Source organism: Psittacula echo (assembly GCF_963264785.1).
Source record: "Psittacula echo genome assembly, chromosome: 26".
NCBI lineage: Eukaryota > Metazoa > Chordata > Aves > Psittaciformes > Psittacidae > Psittacula > Psittacula echo.
The window spans coordinates 3,655,988-3,681,792 of NC_137761.1; the positions used below are offsets into that span (position 1 = coordinate 3,655,988).

Below are 25,805 nucleotides of genomic sequence, written 5' to 3' on the forward strand. Positions count from 1 at the left end.
CATGGGCAGGGACCCCTTCCACTGGGGCAGGTTGGTCCAAGCCCCTGTGTCCAACCTGCCCTTGAACACTGCCAGGGATGGGGCAGCCACAGCTTCTCCCTTCAACCCATCCCAGAGTCCCACCACCCTCACAGTAAAGAACATCCTTATCTCCAACCCAAACTTCCCCTGTTTCAGTTTGAACCCATCACCCCTTATCCTGCAGCTCCAGCCCCTGCTGAAGAGCTCAGGGGTTTGAAGGTGTTTGACGCTTCAAGATGTCAAAACCGACTCCAAAGGAAGCTGAAGCAACCTGGCCAGCGGTGGTGAAGCAAACCTGTGGCTGCCTTGTGTTAACCAAAGGGCTTGCTTCAGTGCTGCTGCTTTGGGGAAGCTCGTGGCAGGGTCCTTCCCGGAGCACGGTGATTTCAGAGCCTTAGGACATCACCAATGCTCCTTATCCCCATCCTCCACAAGACACTTGCAATCAGTACCAGGCTCTAAGCACAAACAGTGCAAGGCTGCTCAAAGACATTCCCAGCCCCACATTGAAAGCATCTCTTAATACCAACCGCCTCCTAAGAGGATGCTCTGGGTGAGGAGTTGAGGTTGGTCTCAGCTCTTGAACACAAGGCACTGGACCTTGCTGCTGGCTGCAGCACTAGAACTGAGCACATCCACTCCCAGCTCCCTTCCAGCCTCATGCAAAGCGTAAGTGCCCTAAAAAGGGTGGTCCTCCACGGAAGGGCATTCTTCAGCCCTTCTCCTTCCTTCCAGCTCTTTGCAGCTCACTCTTAGGAGATGCACAGAGTGTTTTCAGGCCAAAACAGGCTTATTTTCCTCGTTGGAAATGGAAAGACCTGTCAATTCAGACAGTCTGAGCTTCGGAGCAATAATGTGAGGAATACAGTGAGCAAGGAACCCTACTCTTCTCAGTGTCCACCTGCAGCCTGGCTCCAAGGTCCATTGAAAGCCATGCTGGGAGGGAGCAGGGTGCAGGACCTCAAGGAAAACCCATGCAAACACACAAGAGCTTTGACAGCCTCGGGGCTCATCTTTATTTGGCAGCAAAACCATCACACTTGGAGGGAAGGGATGGAGATGGGAAGGGAAGGATGAGGGGGAGAAAGCCAGGGGCTGCAAGCACCCCTTGGGTGCCTTTGGCCGTGGACCACAGCCCACCTCAGTGGTGGTGTTGTTGCTGGTGCTTGTGCTGCTGCTGCTGCTGCTGGTTCTCGACGTCGTGGAGGTGCTCATGGGTGGCAATGGTCACACGGGTGATGAGCAGCATCACCTCGCTGAAGCTGAGCTGCGCATCCCTGTTCATATCGAGGTCCTTCATGATCTCGTCAATGGTGGCCTTGCTTTTCACGTGCTGCAAAGGAAGGGGCAGGGTGAGGGCAAAGCCCACAGCTCAAGCCTCTTGCTAGGACTCTCATAGGGGTCAGCTCCCCAGGAACCTGGTGCTGAGAGTGGTTCCATCCTTGTGACATCAACATCACCCATTACTTTGGGTACAGCAAGAAGGTTGGAGGCCAACATCAGTGCGAGGACACCGGGCAATGAGGAGCCCATGTTTGCCACAAGCCTCTCCTTTAGTTGGCTTAAACCCACTTTGCCTTCTGCTTTAGCAAAGTGACTGATCAAAATCGTACTTTTGGGCTGCTATTTCTGACATCCTTGCTCCTGGATGCCAATAGGACCCTGATTTTCCCAGGTAAGGTGATAAGGGTACGTATCTGGCCATAGATGCACCCAGACACGGTTGGGTTTCCTTCATCTAGCTTTATGGAATATGTTTGGAAGGTGGCAGCCCTACAAAGAGGGTCCAGGCAGAAGAAGTGGGAAGGGAGTGAATGGAGATCCTATTCATGCAATGGGGTCCAGCCCAGCTCCCTCCCTCCATGGGCCACCAGAAGCCCTGCTTTGCCTCCACTCACCTTCAGGTAGTTGGCAAGCTGCTTCTCAATGAGGACCTTCAGCTCTGTCTTGGTCAGGGTGTCTCTGTCCCCCTCCCGTCTCGAGTACTGGTGGAAGACATCAATGATGACATCCATGGACTTCTCCAACTGGGAGAGGGGTTCCTGGGCCTGGGAGGTCTGGAAGAGAAACCATGACACTGAATAACATCCAGAGCCACAATAGATGGGGAATCATAGGATCATGGAAGCCTGATGTAAGCTTCACAGCCTGCTTTTGTTCATCCTTCTGTTTTGGTGATGAATTTGAGCTGTTTGGTTTGAATTCTCTCTTCTCTACAAGCCAAAGGAGACTGAAGGGAGCTGCAGCCTTTGCCTGTGTCTGCTCTGGGATGTACAACCACAGATCCTAGCTGAGATCCCATTTCCACCTCCCCAAAACAAGTGCCTTCTCTAAGACAGGCACTGATGGAGCAAGGCCCTCCAGAAGAGCCGGTGGCACTGCACAGACCTCTATGGAGATAGAGAGAATGAGGTCTGATGTCCAAGAGCCTCTTCAGTGGCTTGATTGTGCCATGGGGAACCTCTTCCAGGAGGGGACATCTTTCCTTGTGGGTTTAGCTCTGATGAGCCTGAATGGAGATGGTCACCCTCTGCCAGCAGCACCCCCAATGGTCCTACCAGCACCTAGAAAAGAGCAGGGAGACCTTAAATGCCCACGTTCCCATTGGACTTGCCTTGCTCATCTTGATGAAGTAGCGGTGATCCTCTCGGGCAGCGGTGGGGCTGGTCCCAAGCGCAGCATCTCTTATAGCCTGACCTGCGTTGTGAAATGCCCCTGTTTCACCCAGTTCCAGTCCCTTCCATGACACACTCGTGTGTTGCTTAAGGCTCTGAGGTAGTTCCCCAAAAAGGGGTCTCTGTGGCTTTGCTTGCATGGTCGGTGTGTCACGTCCTCGGGCTGGGTGGCAGGGCATAGCCATGGCCCCGCTGCTGGGTGCCCTTCACCTGCCTATTGGGGCTGCAATTCTCCATCAGCTCTCAACCAAAGCGCATTCCCTTGGCTGCTTCAGGCTCACCTCAAGTTCACTTTCCTCTATAGCAGTGTTCTTTCATGCCACGAGGTAAAGGGGACCCACAGCATCACTCCTGCACATCGCCAATCACAGCACCGCAGCCTGGTTTGGGCTGGAAGGGACCTTAAAGCTCACCCAGCTCCAACCCCCTGCCATGGGCAGGGACACCTTCCACTAGAGCAGCTTGCTCCAAGCCCCATCCTGCTCATACACGTAAGGTGCCAGGACTGAAAGCTGGTGCTGGGCACCACCTACACACGATGAGCTCCAGAATGGTGCCACCAACATGGCGATTCACTATTGCTTTGTCACCTAAAGCTCCATCTGTGTACTGCCTCTCTGGTAGTGCTCTGAGGCTCACATAGACCGCGAAGAAAGGAGGATGGTGGCAGGTTAACACTTGTTCTTTTGCAGTGAAATGATTGCTCCGTGAACTAGATTATATATATTAATTATATATTTATTATATATATTATATAGATCATTTTAATTCGCTTGTGGCTACTAACATAAAACAAGAATACGCGTATGTGAAGCCTCAAGTCAAAGGTTCAGAGCATCTTAGAGTGTTTAAAAGGCAGTAACATTGAGGACCTTCAATGTGAAATTCCCTGGTGCTTCTTCCAATAGTCTCAAAATACAACTCTGCAAAGCTACAAAGGCATTAAATTCATTGAATTGAGCTAACAGAATTCGGCTTGGTCATGCTTTACTGGGAACACTAATCTGTAAGACAGACAAAGGCAACAACGCATTTCAGCCAAACCATAATGTAAAATCAAGCACCGGGCTGGATAAGTGAGAGAATAAACGTTGAAGAAGGCCTCAGCTTCCTTTGGATTTGCTTTTTAAGCAAAAAGCCCCACAAGCAACAGCCTGGAGGTGCCAGCCCCTCTGCTCCAGATGGGAAAAGGTCTTTTCTGCGCTGTTTATCATATATTTTATATATATATATTTATTATATATATTTTTCTGCACTATTTTATATACATATTCTATTCTGTATAATAATTATAGAATCCCAGACTGGTTCGGGTTGGAAAGGACTTTAGGATGATGTAGATCCAACCCCCCTGGCATGGGGAGGGCCAGCCACCCTAGATCATGTTGCTCAAGGCTGTGTCCAACCTGGCCTTGATTCATTACATTTCTACTGCCATCTAGGTGCTCAAAAGATAACTGTCCTACCCTGACACCACATAGAACTACAATCTCAGCTGTACCTACAAAAAGAAAAGGCTTTGTCCAACTTGCCCATGAGATTCGTATGAAGAAAGAGAGGAGAAACAGCCCAAAAAGCAGTAACAGGCAGCACTTTATCACAGATGAAAGTTCATCCCTGAAAGGGACATTCTTACCTATGGAGGGACCAGCTCAGGAACAGGGCATGCTCTGTTAACTGCAATCAGCTTTCCTGCACACTAAAGCAAACAAGCACATGAACATGAATCAAGTATATATCCATATAGAGTGATTAAGGACAATAAAGCAAATATTATGGATATGATTTATATAGATATGATTTATATAGATATGATTTATATAGATATGATTTATATAGATATGATTTACTTTATATGTGTGTGTATATATATATAAAGTAAAGCACAGAGGAAAATGAGCAATGCATCAAATCATTACTGCATAGAGAGAACAGAGACTAAGGAGAAATACATCACCCATCACCACCGAATCATCATCCAGGCCCACGCTTGCCATTGCAGCCGATGGGATCTCAGGTCATAGGGGAAGTTCCTACACAATGCATCCACCCGTAGGTGAGGGGTCGGATTCGGCCACGAGAGGGTCCTGGAAAGAGGAAAGCAACCGGCTTTGTGCCACTGTTTGCTTGCGAGGCCGTGCAGTTTCTCATCATCTCACTGTTGGCTGCATTGAGAGCATTGCTCAGGCACTGCAGTGCAGCCAAGTGTGAAGGTCATAGAACAGCTACACCCTTGTGTTTTCCTGCCTCTTTCCAACAGTCACAATGAACATAAATCTGTGTTCTACATATATATATATATATATCTCATAGAACAGTTAGGGTTGGAAAGGACCTTAAGATCATCCAGTTCCAACCCCCCTGCCATGGGCAGGGACACCTCACACTAAACCATGGGACCCAAGGAAGGCTCTGTCCAACCTGGTCTTGAACACTGCCAGGGATGGAGCATTCACAACCTCCCTGGGCAACCCATTCCAGTGCCTCACCACCCTCACAGTAAAGAACTTCCCCCTTATACCCAATCTAAACTTCCCCTGTTTAAGTTTTAACCCATTACCCAGTGTCCCATCACTGCAGTCCCTGATGAAGAGTCCCGCTCCAGCACCCCTATAGGCCCCCTTCAGACACTGGAAGCTGCTCTGAGGTCTCCACGCAGCCTTCTCTTCTCCAGGCTGAACAGCCCCAACGTTCTCAGCCTGTCTGTTAATATATATATACACTCTACCAAATGCACTTTAACAAACCCCCCCATACTGCATTATGTCTCAGCCATGAGCAGAAACCAACCCCTCAGCTGGGTTTCCATCCATCACAGGCCCTCCACCAGCTCACTTAGTGCCTATTCCTGAGCCCCAAAACCTGGCTGCAGAGCCTCAGCTCCCCAAAACCTCTGCACTTGGCCTCTGCTTCTGAGCCCATGGATGCGCCACTCAAACCGCGTGAGCCCCAAACCCAAGCCCCAGGACCAGAAAACTCTGCCCCGAAAGCAGCGCATCCCTGTCTGCGTCCTCAGCCCCTTTGCAGCCACACGGAGCATCCCTCGGTCATTGCTGCTTCAGACCCGACCTCTCCCCAGCATAACCGGGGCCTCACCCCCCTGAGGCCGAAGCACCCCGAGCCCGGCCCCCCTGCAGGCAGCCCCGACGGCAGCGGATGCTCGGCCCCAACGAGGAGCAGCCGAAAGCCGGATGGGGCCGACGCGGGCTCGGCCTCCAGTAGCCCCAGCACGACCCGGGGCCGCTTCTCTCCCCCCTTCCCCAGCCCCAGGAGAACGGAGGCTCCCTCCGGGGCATCCCCCCCTCTTACCCATCACCGGCTGCGGCGCGCTCAGCTCCCGCATGGTTTCAACACGCTCCGGTCCCGCCGCTCCTTAAGCGCCGCCCGGTCCCGGGCTACTCCTTCCTCCCGGACCGCCTCCATGCGCCTGCCGTCCTCTACATCCCCCCCTTCTGTTCACAGCTCATCCTTGCTAAGGATGAAAGGAGCAGGGCTCCAGGCTTGGGGAAAAGCGGCTGGAAAGCTGCTCATGGGAAAGGAGCTGGATTGATGGAGCTGAACATGAGCAGCTTGTGCCCAGGCAGCCAGGAAGCCCCCAGCATCCTGCCCTATATCAGCACCAGTGCGGCAGCAGGGCCAGGGCAGGGATTGTGCCCCTGTGCTGGGCACTGGTGAGGCTGCTCCTCGAATCCTGTGCTCAGTTCTGGGCCCCTCACTACAGGAGAGACATTGAGGGGCTGGAGCGGGGCCAGGGAAGGGCAATGGAGCTGGTGCAGGGCCTGGAGCAAAAGTGATGGGGAAGGGCTGAGGGACCTGGGGGGTTCAGATGGAGAAGAGAAGGCTCAGGGGGGACCTGATCGCTCCCTACAAGTGCCTGAGAGGAGGATGGAGCCAGGAGGGGCTGGGCTCTGCTCCCAAGGAGCAAGGGATGGGACAAGAGGAACCGGCCTCAAGCTGCACCAGGGCAGGTTTAGATGGAGCTGAGGAACAATTCCTGCCCCAGAGGATGCTCAGGCATTGGAACAGGCTGCCCAGGGCAGGGCTGCAGGCACCGTCCCTGCACGTTCCCAAATCATGTAGACAAAGCCCTCAGTGCCATGGGTTAGTGGTGGCCTTGGCAGTGCTGGGGAAGGGTTGGACTTGATAAGCTTAAAGCTTTTTCCAGCCTGGTTGATTCCATGATCCTATGAAAGGATAGAGAGGAGATTCATCCTTCCTGCAGTGCTACTGCATCTATCTCATGCTCAGCAGCTGCTGGCACCTCCAGTCTCCGATCCCATCTGTCACCTGGGAGATCCCAACAAACTGAGGGCACATCCTGGACAAGGAGGAGGAACAAGGAGTTGCTCTGCAGGCACCATGCAGCCATACACTTTGCCCATTACAAAGGGGGATGGAGGGTGGGAGGGATGCAGGTAACTCAGGCAGAAGGAAAAACCACCGACGGGTTATTATAATATCCCAAATCTCAGCAAAGCACTCAGGAGGATGCATCAACAGAGAGAGCAGCTCCTTTGGCAGTGTTCAGGGTTGGATGGGGCTTGGAGCAAGCTGCTCTAATGGAAGGTGTCCCTGCCCATGGCAGGGCCTGCAGCTGGATGAGCTTTAAGGTCCCTTCCAGCCCTCCTCTCTCACACTCTTTTATCAACACGACCACATCAGCTCTTCTTACCTGTATCCTACAGGAAGCAGCACCACATTTCCTCCAGGATACAGCCCAAACTGTGGATGCAGATATATGTTAAATCCTCTTTCTTTCCCTATCTGGGAGGTTGCATCCCACATTTCTCTCCCTGAGCTTTGCCCTGGTGCGGTACAGTGCCAACAGCTTGCATTTGTAACCTATTGAAGGACTATATCCTATCAAAATAGCTTTGGAATAAGCTCCTCATAGTGCTGACCTCATCCCAAAGCCTGGAGAAAGAAGGGCTGGACCTCCCAGGGCTGGTCTATATGAGTGACTCTGCAATGATGCGATCCAGCTGGGGCTGAGCTGTGCCTCCCTGCTGAGACCCAGCATCCCCATCCTGCCTGCTCCCCCTGCCCACAACAGCCCCTTGCCACCCACTGTTGACCTCCTTCCCCTACTTCAGCCCCCATTCACCCCCACAGACCCCTCCACATGGGGCCAGCAGCCCAGTGCTGACACAGGGAGGGTTGTGCAATGGGTACCTCTGTGGCGACCGGGGGCTCTGATGCACCCTGTGCATCGCGTTCATTATCAGTGTAGAGATGCTGATAAGGATGAACCACAGTGGGGCAAAACTGGTCAGTCCTGGGGTGCTGGTGAGGCCCATGGCCAGGAGGTGACCCACCACCATGGCTGCTCAGAGCCCAGCAAAGCCAGGCTGACGCTGCTGTGGATGGGGACGTGCTGCCACGGGATGGCACCGTGGTGGCAGCAGGCTCCATGGGAAGGGCTTGGCTCAGGGTGATTCAGAGCAATTTGCTCCTAATTCCTCTCGTGTCCTAAGTGGAGGGAGGAGCAGGGTAGTTGTAGGTGCCATTGCCATGCGTTGCCCTCCCGCCCTGTGGAAGTGCTTCCTGCATGGCTTCTGTGCCATCATGCCTGGTCACCCCCAAGCATCAGCCAGGTCCTTCCCATGTGGGACAATGCACTATTCCCATGGCAGAGAAATGCTCTTCCAGCATCGTCCATACAGAGATAGGGACCTGCCAACACAGAGCCTTAACCCCTGCGCACTTGGGCATTGGCATGAGGCCTCAGTGCCACGGGTTAGCGGTGGCCTTGGCAGTGCCAAGGTCATGGTTGGACTTGATGATCTTAAGGGTCTTTTCCAACCTGGTTGATTCCGTGACTCCATGACACCAGCCCATGTAAATGGACACCTTTACATCTCTATCAAGGGCATGTCCAGGAGCAGAAGGTTCTCTAGCTCATGGAAGAGACACCATGGGGATGCCATTCTCTGTGGGGTTTGTGCTATGCAGCATGGCTGTACCCCAGAATTGGGGTGCATTATGCTGCTGTCTGTGCCCAGTATATCCCAAATACAGCCCTGAAGTGGCTGGGGCTCTCCCAAGCCCTCCAGCTCCAGGGAACCATAAAGCCGTGAGAGCAGCCCCTGGGCTGATCCAGCTTCTGCACCCCTGTGCCTCGCTGCAGAGGGCCTGCAGTGATTTGCTGCCTCTTCTCCCTCTCGTCAAATTTAGCTCCAGACCATGGGTCTGCACCTCATTCACAACCCACTTCATTGCAGGGACGTCTTGTGCGGTGGCAGCGGCGGGATGTGGGAGGCAAAGGTTGGCTCCAGCAACCCCTCCTCTCCCAGCCACGCTGCTGCAAACCCAGCCCTGGGAAGGACTGATGTGGAGCGTGATCTCATCTGCCTTCGTACCCTATCTGCAATCTTGGGATGGTGCCTGAGCCCTTAATGAAAGCTGGCACACCCTTCCTAGCTTGTTCCACCCCCTTCCCAGCTGAGCAAACCTGGAGTCATTGACTTCTTGGAGACCCCATGGAGATGGATGAGCACCAAGCATCCCACAGCCCCTCTGCCTGGGGCTCCAAGGGATCCCTGGGGTAACCTGGCCCCATGATGTGCTCCATCAGGGCTGAAATGCAGCCTGGCACCAAAGGCATGGTGCTGGGATGGGTGGTGGCTGTCCCTGTGCCATTCACATGTGTAGTAAGGGAGTCTCCCATGGGAGGGAGCTCATAGCCACGTTGTTGGCTATGGGCACCCGGGGCTGTCTCTGCTCTGTTGTCACTCTTTGAATGGGGCTGCCTTGTTTGAAAAGCAGCTTTCTTCTTCCTCATGGTGAGCAAATGTGCCTGCAGTCTGCGACCAGTGACAGCCCACATGAGACATATGGGGGCAGTGTCAAAACTAAGCTGAAACCAGGTTTTCTGCAGGAAGACTTTTGGTCTATGACATTTCCTGCACTTTGGTGTTGCAAAGCCCCAAAACCTCACAGATCATAGAATTATGGGATGCTTTGGGCTGGAAAGGACCTTAAAATAATCTAATTCCAACCCCCTGCCATGGGCAGGGACCCCTTCCTCTAGAGCAGGTTGCTTCAAGCCCCATCCAACCTGGCCTTGAACACTGCCAGGGATGGGGCAGCCACAGCTTTTCCATTCAACCCCAGTTGAATGGAAATTCAGTTCTGGTTCCTAGGATCTAAATCCCCCCTGTTTCAATCTGAGCCCATCAACCCTTGTTCTATCACTGATGAAGGCCCCTCTCCAACATCCTTGTAGCCCCCTTCAGACACTGGAAGCTGCTCTGAGGTCTCCACGCAGCCTTCTCTTCTCCAGCCTGAACAGCCCCGATGTTCTCCTATGGGAGCTGCTCCAGCCCCTGCTCATCCTCATGGCCCTCAATCACTTTGGTTGTAAAAGGGGAAAAAAGCCTTTGGGGGGAAGTTAAATGCAAATTTATGTATAGGAAGAGAGGTTCTGGTTTGTTCTTTTGCTGTTGATCCGAGGAGGTCCAAACCCAGTGCAAAACCCTATGTAAAACCCTGCACTCGCCGTTCAGGTCCCTGTGCAACGCCTGTGGAAAGCAGAGCCGCGCACTGACCTACATACATCGTTCCCAGGCGTGCTGGTAAACATCCTCCCAGGGGAAGGATTATGAGGGAGGCTCCTTGGGGAGCACAGCAATTCCAGAGAACAGGAATGACCGGAAGAAATGCTCCCCCTCCACCCACTCCCGAACAGCCCGCAAGGAGCTTGCACCGAGCTGCTGCTCCCAGTGCCGTCTGCGCCCGTTGGCTGGTTGATGCAGGTGAGCAGGGTGAGTCTCTGAGGCTTCTTTTGGGGCTTGGAAGGAGCTTTTATGTATTTAGGGTCATTTTGTAAGCGGGGCACTGGGGTTTAAAGGCACAAGCGCAGGATGAGCTGGTTGGGCTCCCTCCACCCAGCCCTGAGTGGAGAAACGGCACTTTCCTTTTGCTGCAAGAGCTGATTCATCCAACCCAACAAGTGCCTGTGATGGCTACAGGGAACTTCAGCCTTTTAATTTAAGCAGGGACAGGGAAAGTGGGGAAACAAAGTGAGTTGAGGTGAAAGTGCTGAGGAACCTTCAGCAAAGGGAAGTTTAACCTTTAGGAAGGCTGGAAGTGAACTGAATGTATTTTGAGCTATTGAAAATGAAAGTAGGGGTTTTCCTGCAGATCTGTCCCTTGCCACCTTGTCATGTCCTCAATGTCTTCCCTTTTCAGGACTGGAGACATGTCTAAACTCATTAAAGCCATTGCTGACATGATGGAGAGCTACCAGGGCAATGCCAAGAAGGGGAAGAAATCTGAGCCCTTCAGTAGAAGTGAGTTCAAGAAGCTGATCCAGCAGGAGTTTGCTCCAGTCAAGGTAACTGTATGGCTTTGAGGGTGCAAAGGTGGATGGGAAAGGTGCTGGGCTGATATTTAGGGATGGTTGGGGGTGATGAGGGGCTCTGCAGTGCCCACCCCACATCAGGTTCTGTGCATCCTCCTTTGCTCGCTGCAACTCTCCTTTTTGCTGCATGGCCCTTGCAATAAGGGGACCTGGCCTTCACTTCACCACCTTGTCCCTTTGGGAAGGTCTGATGTGCTCCTGTCCCCTCAGAGGTCACCCACCAGCAAGTACAGATACATCACCAGCCCACCAGATTCGGACACCGAGCCCATCAACAAGAAGAAGAGGGGCTCTACCAAGCGCTGTGTGTACTGAAGGGTGGCTGCTGCTGCTCCCGGGGCACAGGGATGAGGAGGTAAGGAGGAGCTCAGGGGATGCAGCATGCAGGCAAAGCTCCTGGACAGCATTTGCATTGCCTTTGTTGATGGGGACAGACCCTCCCTTGGGACTGGTGTCACCCCCAAACCTTCATAGGTTTTCTTCCCTCTCTTACAGGATCCCTGACTTGCCCTGTGGGCGAAGAACAGAGGCACCAGCAACATGTGGGCATGGTAGGATCACCTTCTGGGCTCCCTCTGCTCCCCCAGTGCAGGCAATGCCTGTCCTTTCACTGGTGGTGGTGAAGATGTGAAGACTGTGCCCTGCTCCATGTATTACCTCCATGAGGCAAAAATAACCCCAGGTCTCTTGTTTAGTCCTGCTGCTCCATGGGTGTCTCTTTGGGGTGCTTTGCAAATGCAGTTTGAAGGCTGGGTGGGTCCGGGGGCAGATTTGCTGCTTTCTTCTCATCAACGCAACGGCAGAGCGACGGCTGACCCATCAACCCCTTCCTCTGTGAGCTCCTTTTGGTCTTAATGGGTAGAAAGTGAGACGTCACTAGGCAATAGGGCTGGAATGAGCCATGCAATTAGTTGACTCAGGCTGGACATTCATCATGAACAGAGAGTGGCAATTCTTCAGGGCAAACGGGAAGTCTATGGTTGGGAGTTCATCCCCAGCTCACTGGAAGTCAACAGCAGGGTTCTCACGGGTGTGCAAGGGGACCAGGGATGCTCTGCAGCATGGAAAGGGTGTTTTTACCTATGTGTTTGTGTAATTAACCTGCACAAAGACAGGTTAATAGCAGTATAGGACAGGTAGTGCTACTAGTAGTGAGTGGCCAGAGGAAGAGGAAGCAGGACTGCGTTACTCAGCCATGCTAGGTCAAGCCAATGAGTGCAGGATCTGGTCCTTCAGCTGAAGGGGTTAATACATCAGCTGCCTTACCTGTGATGTTTCTGCATTGCAAATATCCCAAAGGAATTTTTTTAGGGCTTATTTTTCTCTTTCTTACATGAACGACTGTAGTACCATCAAAACCCAATAAAAACCATCCAATGCGATGCCTGTCTGAGCTTCCCTGGGTAGGAGGTGGCTCAGAGCTGCTGTGATGGGGAAGCCTCAACGGGGTGGGGCAGGAATGCAAAGCACTGGGAGTCTGGGGGCATGGGGGACACCCACAACTGGTGACATGGGTGTGGGATGGGGAGATGCTTTTATGCTTCCCCATCACTTGAGATTCATAGGTCTCGGCTGATGGTTATGAGGACCAAAGGATGATCCACACCAACTGCTGCCTGTGACTGGAGCATCACGAGGGCTCGGAGAGAAAGCTGCTCTGCACAAATGACATGAGCATGTTTGTTAATCTCAGTAAGCCCCTGTATGGAAAATAAGGATGAGAAGGTTAAGGAAACACCAACACAAGAGAAATCTTGCGAGCTCAATGCTTTATTGTCTCATGGGCACCTCATGGGGCCAAAGCACAGCCTGGGTCATCAGGCAGAGGTGGCAGCAGGGACCACACAAGTGATGCCCCTTCCCCAGGGAGCGATGGTCCTGGAGGGCAAAGGAGAGGGTTTGCAGCCCGGGGCTTGCAAAGCTTTGGGGAGACCAGAGGGAGCTGGTCCATGCGTGGCCTTTGTGGCTGGAGCTGGGACGGGTGGGACACCCCAATCACTTCATCTTCTGCGCGGGCAGCTGGTGGACCTGCTGCTGCTGCTGCTGCTGCTGTTGCTGCTGCTGGTGGTAATGGTACTGGACCTGTGGCTTCCCGTGACAGCCACCACCACCGGAGCTATGGCATCCACTGCTGCCACCGGAGCTGTGACAGCCACCGCCACCACCGGAGCTATGGCAGCCACCGCCACCACCGGAGCTGTGACAGCCACCGCCACCACCGGAGCTATGGCAGCCACCACCACCGGAGCTGTGGCAGCCGCCGCTGCTTTGCCGGGTGTAGCGCTCCTGCCTATGGCACTGGTCCCTGTCCTGGCGGGAGCACATGGCTGTGGTTTGGGGTGATCTGCTGGGAGAGGAGAGCTGTCAGGGCCTGCTGCGTGTCCCATCACCCCCACTGCTGACCCTGTGCCTGTCCCGTTTGCGATCCCACCCCCAGCACTGCTTTGCAGGATCCCCAGGGTCTGGAGCATCCCCTGATGGAGGATTCCATCGGCTGCTTGCTATGGCCCAGCGTAAGACAGGTCCTCACCTCCCTCCATGCATCCCACCACCCTGCAAGCATCCCAGCAGTGGGGTTTGCATTGAACCTCTGTTCTGCATCCCATGCAATGAAACCAGCCTCCAAAGAAGGAATATCCATTCATGCGGCCAGACTTACCTGAGCTTGGGAGGAAAGCAAGCGGAGGGAATGAAGATCCGAGGGACAGGAGCAGTTTTATAGAGATCTGGGATCCCTTTCCCCGGAAATGAGCCAACTCTCTGTCACAGCCAGCTATTACTTTAATACCCAATCCCCATCAAACCGCCCTCTGTTTACATCGCTCGCTTGACTCATTTCTGATGGCTATCATTCCTTTTCTATCTGTTTCCTGTGTGCCACATCAGTATCTAATTGCCAGCCTCACCTGCCTGTAATAGGAAAAACCGTGGGTGCCTGCGTTTCCAAAGGCTCAACTCTTTGAGATGTGTTTTGTTCAATGAAATCCAGGTATAATTATAGCCCCATCCCACAAGGCTCTGCTCTCAGAATCTAATCCCTGCTATTGAGGTGGCACCAGATAAAGCCAGAAATAATCCAGATAAAAAGGAGTGTAAAGTTGTTCTTTCTTCTTCCATAGATGATCTGATGATCTTCCGCAGATGATCATAGAGACTGAAAGAGGTGCCACAGCCATGGGTACAAAGTCCTCCTGGGCTTCCTCTAGAGAAGGTCTCATGTAGTCAGCAGGGGTTTCCGAGCTCCCCTCCTTGACCTAAAAGGCGTGAATTCCCCCCAAAAGGCACCCGAGCAGCCAGAAGATGGTCTTGGGGACTGCTGAAGCCCTGCTGTATTCACATACATCAAAGTAAGGTCATTGAGTGCTTCATTGACAAAGACAAGCTATTTCCATCCTCTTAATGACAAAGATCAGGAAATGAAGACTGAGGAATTAAAAGACCCTTTTGGTGTTGCCTGCTTCATTGGTCCATCTTCTGGAGTAAGGCTGGAGCTCCAGAGATGGCCCTTCTTTGTAGCCACGTCCTGGTTGAAAAGCTTCATCATCCCTCGGCACTTGGAAGTGCATTTATCTCCAGAGACCACAGCTTCTTATTTGCAGGGTGAAGGCAAGAAGAAGCCTGAGATATAGAAGATAACATTGGGAGCCATGCAAACAGACACGAAGATCCACCTTGCTGCTTTGGCAGCTCTTACTGGGAGGAAGGGATAGCATCAGGGCTTGGACTGTTTGAGCTGAAAGCCAATGTCTTTCCCAAGACACACGTCAACTAGTGCTATTATCATTTTTATATATCAATGTATCAATTATTTATCAATTATTCTATATCAAGCTGCACCAGGGGAGGTTTAGATGGAGCTGAGGAACAATTCCTTCCCCAGCGGGTGCTCAGGCATTGGAACAGGCTGCCCATGGCAGGGCTGCAGTCACTGTGCCTGTAAGTGTTCCCAAACCATGTAGACAAAGCCTTCAGTGCCATGGGCTAGCGGTGGCCTTGGCAATGCTGGGGAACAGCTGGACTGGGTGATCTTAAAGGTCTTTTCCAACCTGTTTGTTCTATGATTCTATGATTCTATGTCATTCTGCTCAGCACCACTACTGGCACTGAAAATTGACTCCTTCCTGCTTCTCCTAGAAGGTGCTGGGTAGCTCCTCCAGGCAAACACCCATAGTCAGAGTCTTGAGCTGGCCTCAGGGTCCCTGTGTCCTGCCCATGGCCCAGCTTGAGCAGAGGGGGATGTGGTGACCATGGGCTGAAATGTCCCCTAGGGCATGACCAGCTCACATCTATCACATACGTATGGATACTGGAGCTGTCCATCAGGAGCCTCCCAGCTGGTGGCGATGGTGTCTGTCTATCCAAGGGGGTAGTGATGAGGAGGACTGCAAAGCATTCACTGAGGTCATGCAATCTCACACAGAAACTGGTGCCTGCACTTGTGATTAGCAGAGGAACTGGGCAGACACCCACTGAGAGCTGTGTTTGCTGCAGGCAAAAGCCATCAGGCTTCTGGAGCAAGTGCGTGCATGCACTGAAGGGGCTGGTTCTGCTGTGGGCTGAACACTGTGTCCACAGGGCTTCTTGCTGCTGCTACGTGCATCCCTCCCACCAGCGAGAAGAATAAACAGTGACTGAAGAGTCAAGGACAAATGCATTGCTGGGCATAAGTCCTGTGTAAGCGGGTTTTGTCTTTTCTGGAGGATATTGTGTCTTGCCCAGGTCAGGGGTGATGCTCTGCACTAGGAGGGTTTAATGCTCATTTGCTTTACAGGTGATGATCTCACTCATTCAATGAGAAAGGACAATAGGAGGATTTGCAGTTTCAAGTTTGATTTGCAGTCCTCAGCCCCTCCAATGTCTTAGTTAAGCATTCAAAAGCAGAAACCACATCGGAACGGCACCGGGGAAGCCTCTGTCCTTTTTCATTGAGGTTACAGCAGAAAAAGAGATCTTTAAACACTCAAAACCCTCATAGGCAAAGAAAATGAACCTCAACAGACAGGACTTGTGATCGCTTAGAGGGATTTCTTGGGATGAATGGAGTTGCACTGCCAGGCTCCTCTCACCCAAGGGGATGGATTTGGCTTCTCTCTCTGCCAGCTCTTCCCTTGACTCTTTGCATCCCTTATTCCGGCCCATGGAGGCAGATTTGTGCTGAATTCAGCATGATGAGCTCCAGACAACACAAGAAGTAAAGAATTCACTGAATTAAATTGCATGGTTTTATGCAGCAATATCATTTGGTTTCCTTGTGCACCCGTGCTGAAGGGCTGGGTGCTTTCTTTTCCCCTGGTTAAGTTGCATGAACTGCAAGTAACTGTAGAGGTCGTATATGCCCCTACACCCAGTTGTGCCCCTGTAACATGAATGTTAGGATGAGGAGTTTAAGGAAACACCAACACAAGGGAAGTCTTGCTAATTCAATGCTTTATTGTCTCATGGGCACCTCATGGGGCCAAAGCACAGCCTGGTGCATCAGGCAGAGGCAGCAGGGACCACAGGTGATGCCCCTTCCCCAGGGAGCTGGAGGGCAGAGAAGAGGGTTTGAAGCTGGGCAGCCCCAAAGCTCTGGGGAGACCAGAGGGAGCTGGTCCTTTGCTGCTGGAGCCATTGGATGCTCCATCACTTCAGCTTCTGAGAGGGCAGCTGGTGGATCTGCTGCTGCTGCTGCTGCTGGTAGTGGACCTGGGGGATCCCATGGCAGCTGGAGCCACCAGAGCTATGGCATCCACCACTGTCACCGGAACTGTGACAGCTGCTGCCAGAGCTATGGCAGCCACTACCACTGGAGCTATGGCAGCCACCACCACCGGAGCTGTGGCATCCACCACCGGAGCTGTGGCATCCACCACCGGAGCTGTGGCATCCACCACCACTGCTGTAGCGCTCCTGCTCATGGCACTTGTCCCTGTCCTGGCGGGAGCACATTGTTGCGTTTTCAGGTGACCTGCAGGGAAAGAGGAGCTGTCAGGGGCTTTCCTTCCCTGCTTCTGCTCTTCCAGGGCAGGGAAATCTGGAGGTACCTTTATCCGGTCTTACCCAGATCCCCACGATCATCTCTAAACCTTGTGCCAGCTTCTCACCACCCATGGGATTGTCCCACCAAAGCCATAGCCAAAGACACTCGGAGCATCCGGAGCAACTGAGCAAAGTGACCATGGCTTTCCAGAGCGGACCCATATTGCTCCCAGAAAGAGAAGACCAGCAGCCCAGAAGCTCCCTCCAAGCCCATATCTCTCTGTTCTCTTTCAGCACCCTCTGCGCCCCATGTCCCCGCTCACAGATCAAGCCACAATCTAGTCCGAGGTGCACAAACCCTTCTGCCTCCCGTGCTGCATCCAGCCCCAGAGCCCTGCAGCGCCGCTGCTCTTACCTGAGATGCTCGTGCAGCAAAGGAGCAAGGAGGGAATGAAGCTTCCTGGGATGGGATCGCTTTTATACCCTTTCTGTGCACCCCATCTGGAAAGGAAGCACCTCCCTGTCACAGAGATCTGATAGTTCATTTGATTTGCTGATGGCTTTTTTTTGGCCTCCCCACTCTGCAGGTTGCTGGTGTGACTCACCTCATCCATGTTGGGTATCGCCTCCTTATAGGTCGTCATTCCTGTGCCACAGAAACACTTAATTGCCAGCTCTACCTGTGCTTAGTTCCAATGGGGGAGTGATGTGGGTGGCCCTGGTCTCCACATCTGTGCTGGTTTGGTTTTGGTGTTTGGGAGTGCTTTGTGTTTGAGGGGGGAGATGAGGTTGTACACCTAAATCACACCATCCTCTTGAAATGCTTTGAAGTGATCTAGTCCTGCCAATGCACATAAAGCCAGAGATGTGCCTACAAGTAGGTGCTGGAGTGAGTCCAGGGAAGGGCAATGGAGCTGGTGCAGGGCCTGGAGCACAGTTGTGATGGGGAACGGCTGAGGGACCTGGGGGGTTTAAGTCTGGAGAAGAGAAGGCTCAGGGGGGACCTTATAGCTGCCTACAACTGCCTGACAGGAGGATGGAGCCAAGAAGTTCTGGGCTCTGCTCCCAAGGAACAAGGGATGGGACAAGAGGAAATGGCCTCAAGCTGCACTGGGAGAGGTTTAGGTTGGATGTTAGGAAGAGTTTATCCACCTAAAGGATGCTCAGGCATTGGAACAGGCTGCCCAGGGCAGTTGTTCACACACTGTGGAGATGAGGCCCTTTGTAACATGGGTTAGTGGTGGCCTTGGCAGTGCTGGGGAATGATTGGACTTGATCAGCTTAAAGGTCTTTTCCAATCTGATTGATTCTATGATTCTATGATTCTATGATTCTAAGTACCAACAGCACCTTTGCCATGGCAGAGAACTCTTCCTTAACAACAATTTGACTGTGACCACTGCTGGCTCATTTCTCTTAAAACCAGCTGAAACATAGAATCGTAAAATAGTTAGGGTTGGGAAGGACCTTGAGATCATCCAGTTCCAACCCACCTGCCATGGTGAAGAGAGATTAAAGCCAGCTCCTATGAATCTTTTCTGTTGGTCAAACCTTTCCTGCTGTTGCAGGAAGGCCCAAAAGCAGTTGGGATTCTTATTTTTGGAAGGGGAAGACTGGTCCTAGGTAGTGATCTAGGATTAGCAGGGTACATAATTATGTGGTTAACTTTCAGCTCGTGAGTAATGCTGGAGTAGCAACACTGGTGGATTCTTTCCAAGTTGTGAGTGGTTTCAGCGCTCCCATGGGTGCTGCCCTTTGTGACACATGGTGGCCTTGGGTGGCTGCTATGTTGTGGGGAGCTGGTAGACCCCAAGGACTTCCCCCAAACTTGTTGAAACATTCATTTTGGAGCACTTTTTCCCTTCCACAATTAGCTTGCAATTGGCCAGCAGCTCTGAGTGGTATTTGGAGGGATGCATGGACACTTGGATCACTGTGTGTGGTTCTGGTGTCCTCAGCATAAGGACATGGAGCTGTTGGAGCAAATCCAGAGGAGGCCACGAGGATGATCAGGGGCTGGAGCACTTCCTGTGTGGAGCCAGGCTGAGAACATTGGGGCTGTTCAGCCTGGAGAAGAGAAGCTGCGTGGAGACCTCAGAGCAGCTTCCAGTGTCTGAAGGGGGCCTACAAGGATGCTGGGGAGGGACTCTTCATCAGGGACTGCAGCAATAGGACAAGGGGTGATGGGTTCAGACTGAAACAGGGGAAGTTCAGGTTGGATATAAGGAAGAAGTTCTTTACTGTGAGGGTGCTGAGGCACTGGAATGGGTTGCCCAAGGAAGTTGTGAATGCTCCATCCCTGGTAATGTTCAAGGACAGGTTGCACAGAGCCTTAGGCGACACTGTCTAGTGTGAAGTGTCCCTTCCCATAGCAGGAGGTTGGAACTGGATGATTTTAAGCTCCTTTGCAACCCAAACCGTTCTCTGATTCTATGATTAACCATCTGACACATTTGCTGTTACCAAAACACAGGGGTTTTTGGCAAGGCAGGTGGACAGGGCAGGGTGAATTAGTCAGGTGATCAACAAAAAGGCTTCTTTTGTCTTGCTAAACTGCTGTCAGGAACTAGGGCAGTGTCAGGGCAAACCGTACCCAAGTGTGATCTCTTCTATTTAACCATGTTTTTTTCCGGCATCAGATGAAATATGCTCAATCCTCTTCATGAAAATAGACTCAAAGTAATTGTTGGCTCTCAACATCGCCAATGTTGATCAGTTCCTCATGTCTGAATTACTCTGAGCTTGCTAAAGTGGTCACTAAAGACCAGCAGCACCCAGGCAGCAGTCCTGGGCACCTCTAGGTATGTGGTGGTCTACCTTAAAGGCCTTGAAAATGTGTTCTGCGATGGGGGCTTAAGGCAGATGCCACACACACACAACCACCCTTTCCAAATGATTCTTACACCATAGAATGGTTTGGGTTGGAAGGGGACTTAAAGCTCATCCAGTTCCAACCCCTGCCATGGGCAGGGACACCTTCCACTAGAGCAGCTTGCTCCAACCTGGCCTTGAACACTGCCAGGGATGGGGCAACCACAGCTTCTCCATGCAACCCATTCCAGTTCCCCACCATCCTCACAGGGATGAACTTTTCCTTATGTCCAACCTGAACTTCCCCTGTTTCAGTTCTACACCAAAAGCAGGCAGGCTGCTCAGGGGGTTAGCTGCTGCCTGCATCATTTTCAGCAATGCCACATATCTCTGATCATGGTGACACACTTGAGAGTTATCTTATGAGGGCAACATCCATTTCATGAACGGCAATCCCGGACCAATAATTACACAATTGGTTCTAATTACAAGCCCAGAAGAAATTTATCAGCTCATTGGGTAACGTTAGCGTCTTGCAACACCCTTGGCTCAACCTACAGCTCTTGAAGTGCTGGGCAGAGGGTTTCTAGAAAGGCTTGATGGGGAGGTTGTCTCAAGCATGTGGAGATACCTGCCTGAGGATAGTGTCTTGGGGCTAAACGACAAAGAAAGGGGTTTCTTTGCCTTTGCCTATAGGACTTTTTCTGCCCTGTGGTTGTGGCCATAGCTGGCCCCAAGCTTGTGCAATGTAGCCTGTGGGGTGTTGATGGAGGGTTTTGGGCCTCCATGGAAAGGTGGTGTGGAGGCACTGCAGATGCCTGAGGTGGCCTCCTAACATCTCAGCATTCTCTATTCTCTCTCTTTTCCTTTGGATTCGATAGGGGAGAATGTGCCAGTGCCCACCCCTATTGCCTGTGTCTGGGCCGAGTGACTTCAGGGCTATTAGACAAGCACAAAGTGTCTTGTTTTGTGATATGAAATACAAGATGAAAGAAAAACCACGGACACAAAACTCTCATGAACTCCAGGTTGTAATGGTATCTATATAGAATGATACAGAGGAACATACAGAGCTTGTTTTAGCACCCACAGATAAACTCATCAAAGGTACAGAACTTGCCAAGGGTGGGAGAGGAGAAACTTTCTTCGGAGATTGCTAGGGGACATGCAAAGCTTTCTGAACTCAGCACAAGATCAAGGACATGCATGTATATAACACATACACAGTGTCCTTATCACTTCATCTTTGAGGATACTTGATAAATCTGCTGCTGGCAATCCTGTGGCTTTCCATGGCAGGATCCTGCACTGCTCCTATGGCATCCGCATACACCACTGCTCCCATGGCACCCAGATCCACTGCTCCTGTGGCATCCAGATCCACTGCTGCCATGGCAACTGGATCCACTGCTGCTCCTGTGGCATCCAGATCCACTGCTCGCATGGCATCCAGATCCACCACTGCTCCTGTGACACTCTTCATTGCTGTGGCATGAGGATCGTTGTTGCCGGTGGCACTGGTCTTTGTCCTGACGGGAGCACATCTTCAGACCTGCTGGGAAGACTATCATCTTTGAGTGGGCGCAAGGCAGGAGATGCTGTGATGTCTGCCAGCTAGCAGCAACAGATGACTATTAGATGGGATTATATATCCAGAATAAATTCTGATTATAAGACAGTCTTGAGGAAGAGAGGAGAATCAGCCATTCATTTCTGCCCATAGTGGTCCCTGACCTGAACAGAGCACTCTGTGCTACCTTTCTTTGAGCAAGTCTTGCCTTCCTCTTCTATGTTTAACAAGTATATAAGACAGAAGTTAAAGCACTTTGTGACTAGTGACAAGTGGTGGCCAGAGTCTAGAGCTAGACCTGAAGAGTCCTGTCCCAGGCTGTCTGAACCAGTAAGTTTTAAGTTTTCTTAGTTGCTTTCCATTATTTATGGATAGATGTAAATATGGATGGAGAAGACAACCTAGGCAGAAGGACTGAGCAGCTGTGACTGAAGATAAGATGTGTAACAGAAGTAACCAAGAACCTCAGGATCAGGACAAAGCTGGTGATCATGAAGAGTGCAAAAGTTTGCTCAAGCTGCACTTACCCTGTTCAGCAGCAGTTGGAGAGGAGACGTGAAGCTGAGGCTATGAGGAGAAATGGGCTGCGAGAGCTTTTATAGGGCACCCGATGTTCTCCCTCCGGAAATAAGATGAGGCCCCACTGGAGGGACTTGATTCTTTGACTCACGGTATTGCAAGTGGATCGATATCCTGCCATTCCTCTCCTTACTCCATAAAAATGTTAATTGCCCACCACACCTGAATGGGGAGGTTTCTGGATGGTCCTGCTGCCTTTGACTAAACCATTTGCCTCCTTCTTGTGTCTAACGTGAAGCAGAGCCTTGAGCCCGAGTCAGCAATGCAAAGACGTTAGTGGATGGGAAGGTGGAATTGCTGGGGTGAGCGGTGGGCTGGCTTGCAAAAGGATCCAGGAAATGCAAAGGGCTTGAACAAATAAGAGCAAACAAGGCCATGGTGGTGTGTAGGTAAAATAAGTGCATTTGGACAGGTTGGGAATAAAAGATCTAGGTTGTGAGTAGGCGAAGGAGACAGAGGGAATTAAGGATGCAGGTATGAGCACGTGATGGGGTGGCAGAACATGAGCACAGAGCCCGGGGCTGGTCTATGTGGGGGGTGCCCTGAAAACAAGGGGTGTGAAGGAGTGTGAGCATCCTCTGCTAAGCCTCAGGGGCCAGCACTGGCCATGCATCTCTACTGGGGTGAGGGGGCTCAGCCCCGGTGGGTTACAAAAGGAGCTGGGTCACCTCTGGGCTCTAAAGCTATCCCAAAGTTTGGGGTTCAGAGACGGGAGATGGGGATGAGAGGAGGGGAAAAACGCAGGAGGTGGGACATGGCTTGGGAGTAGCATCAAAGAGAAACCTATTTCTGAGCAAGCAGCACAGAAGCACTAAAAGCTTTGCAGTATTGCAATATTTCAAGTTAGTCCTTTCTTTGCTCAAAGGAAGACTTTTAACCCAAACAGAAGGAATTGAAAACCCCATAAGAGGCAGAGGTCATTCAGGCAGGAGGCTGGGAAGGACAAAAGGTCTCCAGCAGTGTCCCATTCACAGGATACTTGTTCCAAATATCTGATATTGGTTACCTTTATTACACTTTGATTGGAGATAAAGACAGGGAGGGAAGTGCTGGGACTTTCTGAGCTCTTTCCTCCCTCTGTCCTCATACCTACGTTTGGGGAGGGCACCAGGATCTGCATCTCTATTGGTTTAAACTCTGCCTTGGGGAGAAGCCTTTTTGCCTACTGAGTGCACCAGGCCTGACTTCAGCAGGACTCTAGAGGCCACTGTCATATTAATAATGGCACTGTTTGATTGACTTAAAATGAAGAGATTCGTTACTGACTCAGTTGAGGGAATGGATACATGAGGAAATCAGAATGTGTCTGGGGCTATTTCACCGGTGTCAGAAGAATGAGTTTTCTTGTGAAACTATTATTCACAACCGACTGATCACACCCCAGAGCACGTGGATGGTGACAAACATGTTTATAATGTCTCTCGGCGATAGAGCATGAGCTCAGATGGGAGGATGCTCACGCATGTCGGCGACCTGGATGCATATATAAGGCATGCTACAGGTGGTCTCTGAGCCCCACGTATCTTCTGCAAAGCTCCTCATCTTAGGGGAAGGCTTCCCTGTGACCCTATTCGGAGGGAAGGGCAGGGTTTTCATTTGGGCCATTTGTTGGTTTTATGGAAGGAATTGCCTTTGCAGTTGTCCCAGGTCTCAGAGGCGGTTTGTTCCCTAATTGGGATTATAGTTTCTGGGTGGCATATACATGGTCATGATTCGTCCATCAGTTACTGGTTCTCTATTTATGAAGGAGATGAATGAAGCACAGAAAGAACCCAAGACCTTAGAGGGTTTGAGGTACAAGTTCAAACCTCCGGTTCCATGGAAGGTGATTTAAACACAAAGAAGATCTTCCTTCTGTTTTGGACAGGATTGTTCATGTGAATTCCCTCTCATTAGAGATTAGACAACTGTATGTCAAATTTGATTAAGCTGAACAACTCCTGCTCTGGGGTGTGGGAAACAGAAGCTGCCCTCCTGAGGTCTCCTCCAACCCAATATTCCACAGCCCAGCTTGCTCCAGAAGAGATTTGAAGGTGGATTTGAATGCTTTGCTACCCCCTATCCTTTATTGCAATAGTTCTGCTGGCACCTTTCTTTCCACAGAGGTCCCCAAGGCTTCCACAAGAGATGTTGCATGCACTGGGGTAGCTGAGCCATTGCAATGCACCGTGCAGCCTGGGCCACCCCAGCAAGCCATGCTTGGGATGGTGACTGTGTGCTCTGCAATGCAGGCTGGCATCAACCTCTGCACATGTATGAGGAAGAGGTTGGCAAGGAAGGTTTACTGAGCATGTCGTCAGCCCCCATGTGTCCACCTATAACACCTCTGTCGCAGGAGGGTGCACCCTGCACCAATTTTTACTTCTTTTCCTTATGCAGATCATGCTGCAGCAGAAATCTCCACCACTAATGTTGCAAAGCACCTGATTCCGTGATGTGTCACATCCTGCAGGCTGGGCCAGGCGGGACACGGGGAGATGGAGATGATGGAGGCTCTTGCCTGGACTGGGTGAGGTACAAGGAGCCACTGGGGACATGATGCTGTGAGTCACTGACTCCAGATCCCTGCTTTGCTGCAACAATCCAACCAGGTGATTCCTCTTATAGCCCTATCAGGCCATATCCCACAAGTAGTTTGGGTCTTTTCTCTCTGTTAGAGAGAACAGGTCCTGCCAAGTGCTCCCTGATGTCTCCAAACCCTTTGCTAACTTCCATTTGACATGTATTCCTGGCCAGATGATGCACACTTCTTCCAAGGTCAAAGCCTTAGAAGGAGTCTCACCCATCCTGGTCTTTCCCAATGTCTCTCATCAGTCAGAATGAGATCAGCATGAGATCCTGGTCTTTCCTAACATCTCTTATCGTCAGAATGCACCGCGCATCACTATCAGCTGCTGAAGACACATAGGTCCTGCAGGAGCTGCCTCCCTTGGGATGAATCAAGGTCTAATGGACCATGGACCAGAATATTTCTCTTCCAGCAGCTTTGGCATTGTCTCTTGTTTTGCTCTAGCCATGGCATTTCCATTCCTGCATCCTCTTCCTGACTTTTTTCCCAGGGCTTTCTTGGAGGCTGATGACACAAGTCAGACTGTACCCATTGCTTAGTGAATGGAATGATGTGCCACGCAGACCCTCTCATTCTTACTTCTCTGATGAAATGCGGGGGTTTTCTTTTTACGTTAGGATATTAGTATTTAATTGCTGGGTTGCAGAAAGAGCTTGTGATGAAAACTGTTACTTCTTAACAAGGAAGCTGTCTGGAATAACCAGGTTGAATCAACCAGGAACCTCAATGAGGGTGAATGGGGATGCTGGAATCACCAGCTTTGGCCCCAAGAAGGAGCAGGGCCAGTTCAAAGGGATGAAGTGGAAGACACTGATTCAAGGGGGTTAAGAACCATAGTTTTTTATTGCCTCCGCATCTGCTGTGAAATAAGGAGGGGAACAGCACTTAATGTTTCACAGAGACAGTAAGTTACACTTTCAAAGCATGTTACAAGCAAAATGACAGGAAGAGTGGAGATCCATGAACAAGACAGGACATGCCACCCATCAAGGCGATGTTGCAAGAGAGAAAAGGTTCCCTCATTCATCCCCGTTCCTCATGTCCTCTATTTTGTCTTCTGGGCTGGCACTTTGCAGACCTGCTTTTGCTGCTGGCTTGGGATGCCCTTTGCCACGGGCACGCAGCCTTGCTGCACCGGGGAGGGATAGGTCTGCACCGGGTGGCACTGGGTGATGCACTGCATTGGCTTGCTGTAGCATGGCTTCCCACCTTGGTACCCTGACCCATGGCACGTCTCAGAGCAGACAGACCTCCCATAGC

At 51.5% G+C, this 25,805-nt stretch overlaps 5 protein-coding genes across 5 annotated transcripts; 1 reads left to right on the forward strand and 4 right to left on the reverse strand.

Moving 5' to 3' along the window:
- Positions 1–1,019: 1,019 nt before the first annotated feature.
- LOC308230376 (protein MRP-126-like) lies at positions 1,020–2,763 on the reverse strand. The gene is made up of 3 exons (XM_080635046.1): positions 2,636–2,763; positions 1,920–2,078; positions 1,020–1,354 (listed from the first exon to the last, which is right to left on the reverse strand). The coding sequence occupies exons 1-3, from the start codon at positions 2,642–2,644 to the stop codon at positions 1,163–1,165; spliced, it is 360 nt and encodes a 119-aa protein (XP_080491172.1). The 5' UTR covers positions 2,645–2,763; the 3' UTR covers positions 1,020–1,162.
- An 8,133-nt stretch (positions 2,764–10,896) lies between these two features.
- On the forward strand, positions 10,897–11,373 carry LOC308230229 (uncharacterized protein; the record flags this gene model as incomplete). The annotated part of the gene is made up of 2 exons (XM_080634833.1): positions 10,897–11,031; positions 11,269–11,373. 2 exons carry the CDS (start codon positions 10,897–10,899, stop codon positions 11,371–11,373), a joined length of 240 nt encoding a protein of 79 aa, XP_080490959.1.
- Positions 11,374–13,053: 1,680 nt separating this feature from the next.
- On the reverse strand, positions 13,054–13,383 carry LOC308230345 (uncharacterized protein; the record flags this gene model as incomplete). The annotated part of the gene is made up of 1 exon (XM_080634995.1): positions 13,054–13,383. The coding sequence occupies one exon, from the start codon at positions 13,381–13,383 to the stop codon at positions 13,054–13,056; it is 330 nt and encodes a 109-aa protein (XP_080491121.1).
- Positions 13,384–16,680: 3,297 nt separating this feature from the next.
- Positions 16,681–16,986, reverse strand: LOC308230343 (uncharacterized protein; the record flags this gene model as incomplete). Its single annotated transcript, XM_080634993.1, has 1 exon — positions 16,681–16,986. The coding sequence occupies one exon, from the start codon at positions 16,984–16,986 to the stop codon at positions 16,681–16,683; it is 306 nt and encodes a 101-aa protein (XP_080491119.1).
- Positions 16,987–21,062: 4,076 nt separating this feature from the next.
- Positions 21,063–21,371, reverse strand: LOC308230221 (uncharacterized protein; the record flags this gene model as incomplete). The annotated part of the gene is made up of 1 exon (XM_080634824.1): positions 21,063–21,371. One exon carries the CDS (start codon positions 21,369–21,371, stop codon positions 21,063–21,065), a length of 309 nt encoding a protein of 102 aa, XP_080490950.1.
- Positions 21,372–25,805: the final 4,434 nt, after the last annotated feature.